The 10,000-nt window shown below is 38.0% G+C and overlaps 1 protein-coding gene across 1 annotated transcript in view; it reads left to right on the top strand.

The window, feature by feature from the left end:
- LOC137618037 (leucine-rich repeat neuronal protein 3-like) overlaps nucleotides 1-9,521 on the top strand; it is a 25,377-nt gene extending 15,856 nt beyond the window's left edge. The window contains exons 7-9 of the mRNA XM_068347957.1: nucleotides 5,001-5,212; nucleotides 5,797-5,895; nucleotides 7,836-9,521. Coding sequence (XP_068204058.1) covers nucleotides 5,001-5,212; nucleotides 5,797-5,895; nucleotides 7,836-8,010 — 486 coding nt within the window. The 3' untranslated portion in view covers nucleotides 8,011-9,521. The remainder of the gene's footprint in view (nucleotides 1-5,000; nucleotides 5,213-5,796; nucleotides 5,896-7,835) is intronic.
- Nucleotides 9,522-10,000: the final 479 nt, after the last annotated feature.

Below are 10,000 nucleotides of genomic sequence, written 5' to 3'. Positions count from 1 at the left end.
AGACCTGAAAATTACCCCTCAATAAGTTTGCTCTAGATAATACATAAAATATTTACAAATATCATATTAGATAGAATAAGAAAACATCTACATTTTAATCAACCAAGAGAGCAGGCAGGCTTTACAAACGGGCATTTAACAACTGATCATACCCATGTAATTAACCTGTTGATGGAAAATTAACATAGTATGACAGACCACTATGTATGGCAATTACAGACATTGAGAAAGCTTTAGATTGTGTCAAAATTTCAGCAGTAATGAAAATCTTTCAAAGACAAGGAATAGATGAATCTTATGTTAGAACATTAGAAGATATCTATACGGGAAGTACAACAATCCTAAAACTTCATAAAGATCCCAAGAAAATTCCGATTGAGAGAGGATTTGGACAGGAAGACCCGATCTCTCCTAAATTATTCATAACATGCCTAGAAGTTTCTGAGAATTTAGATTGGGAAAATGCAGGATTTAGCACTAATGGAGAATACCTTAGTAACTTATGACTTGCAGATGACATAGGTCTATTTAGTGAATCATGGAAGGAATTGCAAAAGATGATAGGTTTGAAAAGAGAAAGCAGAAATGTAGAACTGAAAATTAATATGAGTAAAACTATGAATGTTCAATAAAAATGCAGATACAACAAATACGCGTTATAGATGAATCTATACAGATTGTTTAATAAATATATGTAATAGGGAAAAACATAGTTTCCCACGACATAGTACAGAAATTAAAAGAAGGATAAGCATGGGATGGAGAGCTTTTGATAAACAAAATGAGATTATGAAATGTAAAATGCCACTTTCCTTATGAAGAAAAGTATACAATCAGATGGTCCTGCCAGTATTAACTTATGCATCAAAAACTTGGAGCCTTACTAAAACTTTAGAACAAAAGATAGTTAATACTCAAAGAGCTGTGGAAAAATAATGATGGGAATAAGAGACAGAAAAAGAGAAATAAGGATACGAGAGCAAACTAAATTAGAGGATATCCTAATAATATGTAAGAAAAGGAAATGGACATATGATGAGAAAAAAAAAGATAATGGATGGGCATTAAGAATATCAGTATGGGTCCCTCGAGATTGCAAACGAAGCAGGGGAAGGAAGAGAAGACGATGGATTGACGAGCTAGGAAAATTCGCTGATGTAGACTGATATAGAAAGACCATAAACAGACGGGAGTGGAAGGACATGTCTGAGGCCTTTGTCGTGCAGTGGACAAGCAATGCCTGGTTATGATATACCTTGTATACTGTATTTGTTTGTGTGTGTATATATATATATATATATATATATATATATATATATATATATATATATATATATATATATATATATATATATATATACTGTATATATTATTTACACCTGAACTTTTCAAGCATATGCCTTGAAGCTTTGAAGAAGGGTTATCAAAATATATTTTCGCCTGAAATTCTTGCAATAGTAAGACAAATATGATAACCATCCCATCCCTTTAAATTTTCTCAAAATAACGTTTGCCCTCGTCACAATTTTGAAAATGAAATATCTGTTTTTTCAAGCCGACTTCAGTAAAAGAAAAAAACTTTTGGTCTGTAATGTAATTTTAATGGGATGGCAACATTATTTTTAAGAACCCCCCCCCCCCCAAAAAAAATGCGGGCAATTTTTTTTTTTTTTTAAATCGATATCTTCAAAGTAAAAGAACTTTGAGTTTTAGATATCTTTGAAGAAATAAAGTTTAGAATTTCAATCAACTGAATGTTAAGTGTACTGTGCTCAAACGTATATTTAGCGTCGACATTTCCTTCCAAACACAAAATAATTATTCATCCTCAATTGGAGGTTACTACAACTTCTCAACCAGAGAGAGAGAGAGAGAGAGAGAGAGAGAGAGAGAGAGAGAGAGAGAGAGAGAGAGAGAGAGAGAGAGAGAGAGAGAAAGAATAATCATTCAATTTAAATGAACATGTGTTGTTATATATATATATAATATATATATATATATATATATAATATATATATATATATATATATGTATATATAATATATATATATATATAATATATATATATATATATATATAATATATATATATATATATATATATATATTATATGTGTGTGTGTATATATCCATCCATATATCAAGGCACTTCCCCCAATTTTGGGGGGTAGCCGACACCAACAATGAAACAAAACAAAAAGGGGACCTCTACTCTCTATGTTCCTTCAGCCTAATCAGGGACTCAACCGAGTTCAGCTGGTACTGCTAGCGTGCCACAGCCCAACCTCCCACATTTCCACCACAGATGAAGCTTCATAATGCTGACTCCCCTACTGCTGCTACCTCCGCGGTCATCTAAGGCACCGGAGGAAGCAGCAGGGCCTACTGGAACTGCGTCACAATCGCTCGCCATTCATTCTTATTTCTAGCACGCTCTCTTGCCTCTCTCACATCTATCCTCCTATCACCCAGAGCTTTCTTCACACCATCCATCCACCCAAACCTTGGCCTTCCTCTTGTACTTCTCCCATCAACTATTGCATTCATCACCTTCTTTAGCAGACAACCATTTTCCATTCTCTCAACATGGCCAAAACCACCTCAACACATTCATATCCACTCTAGCCGCTAACTCATTTCTTACACCCGTTCTCTCCCTCACCACTTTGTTCCTAACCCTATCTACTCGAGATACACCAGCCATACTCCTTAGACACTTCATCTCAAACACATTCAATTTCTGTCTCTCCATCACTTTCATTCTCCATAACTCCAATCCATACATCACAGTTGGTACAATCACTTTCTCATATAGAACTCTCTTTACATTCATGCCCAACCCTCTATTTTTTACTACTCCCTTAACTGCCCCCAACACTTTGCAACCTTCATTCACTCTCTGACGTACATCTGCTTCCACTCCACCATTTGCTGCAACAATAGACCCTAAGTACTTAAACTGATCCACCTCCTCAAGTAACTCTCCATTCAACATGGCATTCAACCTTGCACCACCTTCCCTTCTCGTACATCTCATAACCTTACTCTTACCCACATTAACTCTCAACTTCCTTCTCTCACACACCCTTCCAAATTCTGTCACTAGTCGGTCAAGCTTCTCTTCTGTGTCTGCTACCAGTAAAGTATCATCCGCAAACAACAACTGATTTACCTCCCATTCATGGTCATTCTCACCTACCAGTTTTAATACTCGTCCAAGCACTCGAGCATTCACCCCTCTCACCACTCCATCAACATACAAGTTAAACAACCACGGCGACATCACACATCCCTGTCTCAGCCCCACTCTCACCGGAAACCAATCACTCACTCCATTTCCTATTCTAACACATGCTTTACTACCTTTGTAGAAACTTTTCACTGCTTGCAACAACCTTCCACCAACTCCATATAACCTCATCACATTCCACATTGCTTCTCTATCAACTCTATCATATGCTTTCTCCAGATCCATAAACGCAACATACACCTCCTTACCTTTTGCTAAATATTTCTCGCATATCTGCCTAACTGTAAAAATCTGATTCATACAACCCCTACCTCTTCTAAAACCACCCTGTACTTCCAAGATTGCATTCTCTGTTTTATCCTTAATCCTATTAATCAATACTCTACCATACACTTTTCCAACTACACTCAACAAACTAATACTTCTTGAATTACAACACTCATGCACATCTCCCTTACCCTTATATAGTGGTACAATACATGCACAAACCCAATCTACTGGTACCATTGACAACACAAAACACATATTAAACAATCTCACCAACCATTCAAGTAGAGTCACACCCCCTTCCTTCAACATCTCAGCTTTCACACCATCCATACCAGATGCTTTTCCTACTCTAGTTTCATCTAGTGCTCTCCTCACTTCATCTATTGTAATCTCTCTCTCATTCTCATCTCCCATCACTGGCACCTCAACACCTGGAACAGCAATTATATCTGTCTCCCTATTATCCTCAACATTCAGCAAACTTTCAAAATATTCCGCCCACCTTTTCCTTGCCTCCTCTCCTTTTAACAACCTTCCATTTCCATCTTTCACTGTCTCTTCAATTCTTGCGCCAACCTTCCTTACTCTCTTCACTTCTTTCCAAAACTTCTTCTTATTCTCTTCATATGACTGACCCAATCCCTGACCCCACCTCAGGTCAGCTGCTCTCTTTGCCTCACGTACCTTGCGCTTTACTTCCACATTTTTCTCTCTATATTTTTCATACTTCTCTAAACTATTACTCTGCAGCCATTCTTCAAAAGCCCTCTTTTTCTCTCCCACTTTTACCTTCACTCCTTCATTCCACCATTCACTGCCCTTCCTCATGCTGCCTCCAACAACCTTCTTGCCACATACATCACTTGCAATCCCAACAAAATTTTCTTTTACTAACTTCCACTCCTCCTCTAAATTACCAGTTTCTCTTACTCTCACCTCGTCATATGCCATTTTCAACCTTTCCTGATATTTACTTTTTACCCCCGGTTTTATTAGCTCTTCAATCCTCACTACCTCCCTTTTACATCCACCTACTCTATTCCCCCACTCTTTTGCTACAACTAATTTTCCTTCCACCAATAAATGATCAGACATACCGTTAGCCATACCCCTAAACACGTGCACGTCTTTCAATCTTCCAAACATTCTTTTAGTTATCAACACATAATCCATTAATGCCCTTTCTACTACTCTTCCATTTGCCACTCTTACCCATGTATACTTATTTTTATCTTTCTTTTTAAAGAAGCTAGCACTTATTACCATCTCTTGTTCAACACACATGTCTACCAGTCTCTCACCACTCTCATTTTCACCTGGTACGCCATACTTCCCACACACACACACACACACACACACACACACACATATATATATATATATATATATATATATATATACAGAGAGAGAGAGAGAGAGAGAGAGAGAGAGAGAGAGAGAGAGAGAGAGAGAGAGAGAATAATCTAATTTTTCCTTTCCAGGCCTTTTATGGGAACAAGAACGGCACCAAAAAGTCCATATTGCTCCGGGATTTCACGTTTTCTTTCTCTATGCTGTCGACTCTTCCAGAGAAGTTGCTCGACTGGAGTCGACTCCGCTATGTCGATCTTCGCTACAACAAATGGCACTGTGATTGCAACATGAGGTGGATCAAGAATTCTACCTTGCTTAAATTAACCGGATCAAAGATGGTGTAAGTGCCTTCTTGAGAGAGAGAGAGAGAGAGAGAGAGAGAGAGAGAGAGAGAGAGAGAGAGAGAGAGAGAAGTAATTTGGAAGCCTCAAAGACCTTCGAGTCCATCTGCGGAGACTCCATTTGCTCATGGGTAGGGCGATTTAGTTTAAACATTTAACAGTTCTTATGATCTTGTCGAACTTATTCTTAAATTCGAGAGAGAGAGAGAGAGAGAGAGAGAGAGAGAGAGAGAGAGAGAGAGAGAGAGAGAGAGAGAGAGAGAGAGCATTAGGATTTTTATGCTATTAACATATTTTACTTTAATTGTTCATTACATTTTATTTCGTTTATTTCCTTATTTACTTTCCTCACTGGGCTATTTTTCCCTGTTGGAGCCCTTGGTCTTATAGCATCTAGCTTTTCCAACTAGGGTTATAGCTTAATAATAATAATAATAATAATAATAATAATAATAATTAGTCTAATATTTTCCCTTTTCCATTTTTTAAGTCATAATGAATATTGTCATTGAAGCACATAAAGTATTTGTGAGAATGATCAGGACTCCAGTTTCTCACATTGTCATATCATACTATTTTCCAGGTGTTCATCGCCTAAGACTCTCACAGGAAAACCAATTACTAGAATTCCGGAGGACCAAATGACTTGTTCGAAACCTCAGGCCGTTGTTACATCTCATGAGTGAGTATGAATGTAAAGAAAGTTATGCATACGACTATAGTCCATTTCTTTTAGCGAGGCAGATTTGCACCGACTCGCAGCGGTGCCCTTTTAGCTCGGAAAAGTTTCCTGATAGCTGATTGGTTAGAATTATCTTGTCCAACCAATCAGCGATCAGTAAACTTTTCCGAGCTAAAAGGGCACCGCTGCGAGTCGGTGCAAATCTGCCTCGCTAAAAGAAATGGACTATAGTTTCATCATTAATGTATGGTATACAGATAGTTTATATCCAAACTTACTGTAGATTTTCAAAATCTATTTGCAAATTCATAAGCCCATTTCGTAAATTTGTATGTAAACCCACATACTAATATTTCTAGTTATCTGAGTTTTTATTTCATAAAGCAGGTAGAGTATTGTTCATTATACAGCAAGAAAAACAGTGATTATCAAAATTAAACAAACTTGCTTCAACTCTTAATTTGATGTATATTCTTTTCAATATTACAAATGTCCCTTTTAATCCATTTTACATATACTATTATTTCTAGTTATCTGAGTTTTTATTTCATAAAGCAGCTTGAGTATTATACAGCAAGAAAAACAGTGATTATCAAAATTAAACAAACTTGCTTCAACTCTTATTTTGATGAATATTCTTTTCAACATTACAAATGTCCCTTTTAATCCATTTTACAAAAACTATTATTTTTAGTTATCCGAAAGTTTTTGTTTCATAAATCAGCTAGAGTATTGTTCATCATACAGCAAGAAAAACAGTGATTATCAAAATCAAACAAACTTGCTTCAACTCTTAATTTGATGTATATTCTTTTCAATATTACAAATGTCCCTTTTAATCCATTCTAATTTAGGTTTTGATTCCCTGTATTTCACTGAATCGCCAAAACTGGTTTGTATTATTAATAGCTGAAAAATAAGGAGAATAAGGAAAAATGTCCCCATTCAGAAATTATTATAATCTTTCGAATGTAAAAACACACCAACAGTAAGTTTTTAGTCTTCATAAAATTCATAGAACTGTACCAACCATGTATCAAACAATCGTACATAGTTCATTTTGTGTATATATTATGTTTGTATCTTCGCTCTTCCCGCGCACTAAAAAGAACCTGAAAAAAACATGTCTGTTTTTCTCATCGGTAACGGTGTCGATTTTGAACAGGAAATTTCCTGTTGCATTGAGCTTTTGTATATAAAGGAGAGTGCTCAATCCTTCCAATATAAACTCCAGACGTAACGAAATGATTAAAGAACCAAACCTCTTTAATAAAATACTTCTCTATTACTTCCTGATGATGGAAAAATATCAACTTCATTTTTTTTTCTTTTTTCTGGTTTGCTCATATATACTTTTACACACAGACTTTATCCGAAACGGTGGAAAATATATTTTTTTTTCTTTGAGGTTATTGGTATTCTATTATCATCATCACCATCTCCTCCTACGCCTATTGACGCAAAGGGCCTCGGTTAGATTTCACCAGTTGTCTCTATCTTGAGCTTTTAATTCAATACTTCCCCATTCATCATCTACTTCACGCTTCAAAGTCCTCAGCCATGTGCGAGTAGGCCTTTCTCCTTCCAATGATATTTCTGTTATAATAGCCTGTTAATTTGCCTATGTAACAGCATTACAATCTAAAACCAACGTCAGTCAGACAAGGACAACCCCCCCCCCCTGGTGGTAGCCGAGCGCAGCAGTGGCCTCCCCAGTAAACAATCTAAACGATCCCGGCCAGGGATCGACCTGCTGCCATGCGAATGCTAGGCACATACATTAGTACTGCACTAGCCAGGAGGCTAGCCAGCCTACTTGTAATCCAAATACTTGACAGAAAATATTAGTGACTTTTTGACTTGCAGTGCCGAAATAACATCATTTTGTTTTGTTTTTATTTATATTATTTAATTTACTTCTTCATATATAACACCATCAGGTCTCTGGGGATCATCATCGGAATTCTGATCGCCGGGATAGGAGTCAGTCTTGGGACAGTGGCCTTCCTCGTGTACCGACGTCACGGGTGGCTCTTCGTCAGGCCACAAGGAAACTACGCGCACATTGACAGAGGCGCCGAGGAAATTACTGTCATACAGGATGTGGAAATGTAAGAAGGGAACAAGTTTGAATGGAGAGAAGGAAAGCAAAACAAGCCTCGATGATCCCTTTCATAAGCGAGTCCTTCGGATAAGAGACTAAGAGATGATGGAGCCAAGGACATTCGCTTTAAATACAGCATTAATTGGAACAACAGTTTCCCTGTGGTCATTAGCTGTCAATACTTAAACATTGTGATCGCCAGACCGAAAGATGTGATCGTTAAAAGGCGTAGGATTAAACATTATAATTTATAGGAACTCAAAAGGGAAATGGTCTATCTTTGAGTTAATTAATATTTCACGAATGCATTTAACAAAAAATTAAAAGGTTACATGTATTCAATCATTGTCATTTTTTTTTTCTAAAGAAGTAAATAGAGATTTATCAGTAGAAAATATAATTTGAAAATATTTGGAAATAAGTATAGCAGTGTAAAAATAGAAAATAAGTATAATAGTGTGTAAAAATAGAAAATAAGTATATAAGTGTGTAAAAATTGAAAATAAGTATATTAGTGTGTAAAAATAGAAAATAAGTATATCAGTATGTAAAATAACAATAAAAAAAATGTGCATCTGCTATTTGGAATAACAGTGTGATTGAACACAAACTGCAATGACACGAGACCTGACTTCAAAGGTGTATTAAATATAGCAGCAAATCTTGCGTCACTTGACAAATATTGTTTAGGAGAAAAGCACGATATTATTTTAATATATATATCTTCACTTACGCAGACCAAAATTATACGCATGATGTACAAGAAGAAAATCGGGAACAGATAAGAGAGACGATAGAAATATGTTATTCGAGTCTATTTCGTCTTCACTGAAAAAAAAGTATAAAGATAACTGAACCTTCTTGACATTTACAAATCACTTATGAGACAACAGAATTTCAAAAATTAATTTTTGAATAAATAATTGAATGTTATTAAAGTTAATAAAATATATGCATTACTATAGTAGAGTAAAACTGCAAATAAATTAGGCATGAATAACAGTATACACCTTTTCGTAAGTTTCAATCTATCAACTATATCGAAAGCTCTTCACTCGGAAAAAAAGAATTAGCATTGAGATATCCGCACATATTTATAAGTCATACATATTCTACTTATCGTCATTTGTAGCAAGTACAGTAATTATTTACTATCGTACGAAAGTTCAAATTCAAACAAAACTGCTGTTGTTATTCGATTCCGTTGTTCATAACAAAACGGCTGTTTTTCGTTATACAGTACACAGTATTATTAAATATATTCATACGAAAAATTTATATAATGTAGTATTGAATAGCGGGCTCTCAGCACCTAAGACAACAAAGTGGTGATCGGTATTAATTTTTTCTTCCCGACAAATTGATACAAATTGCTTTATTTTTATTTGGACCTCGGGGAAGGCCTCGGGGCCGAGGAAGGCCTCGGGGCCGGGGAAGGCCTCGGAGCCGGGGAAGGCCTCGGGACCGAGGAAGGCCTAGGAGCCGGGGAAGGCCTCAGGACCGAGGAAGACCTCGGAGCCGGGGAAGGCCTCGGGACCGAGGAAGGCCTCGGGACCGAGGAAGGCCTCGGGACCGAGGAAGGCCTCGGGACCGAGGAAGGCCTCGGGACCGAGGAAGGCCTCGGGACCGAGGAAGGCCTCGGGACCGAGGAAGGCCTCGGGACCGAGGAAGGCCTCGGGACCGAGGAAGGCCTCGGGACCGAGGAAGGCCTCGGGACCGAGGAAGGCCTCGGGACCGAGGAAGGCCTCGGGACCGAGGAAGGCCTCGGGACCGAGGAAGGCCTCGGGACCGAGGAAGGCCTCGGGACCGAGGAAGGCCTCGGGACCGAGGAAGGCCTTGGAGGCGGGGAAGGCCTCACAGCCGGAGAAGGCCTCGGAGCCGGGGAAGGCCTCCCTGCCGAGGAAGGCATCGGAGCCAGGTAAGGCCTTGAAGCCGGGGAAGGTCTCGATGCCGAGGAAGGCCTCGGAGTCAGGGAAGGCCTCGGAGCTGAGGAAGGCCTCG

The sequence above is a fragment of the Palaemon carinicauda genome, chromosome 24 (genome assembly GCF_036898095.1).
Source record: "Palaemon carinicauda isolate YSFRI2023 chromosome 24, ASM3689809v2, whole genome shotgun sequence".
Lineage (NCBI taxonomy): Eukaryota > Metazoa > Arthropoda > Malacostraca > Decapoda > Palaemonidae > Palaemon > Palaemon carinicauda.
The sequence above is the reverse complement of the archived record's forward strand: the minus strand, read 5'-3'. Positions and strand labels throughout refer to the sequence as shown.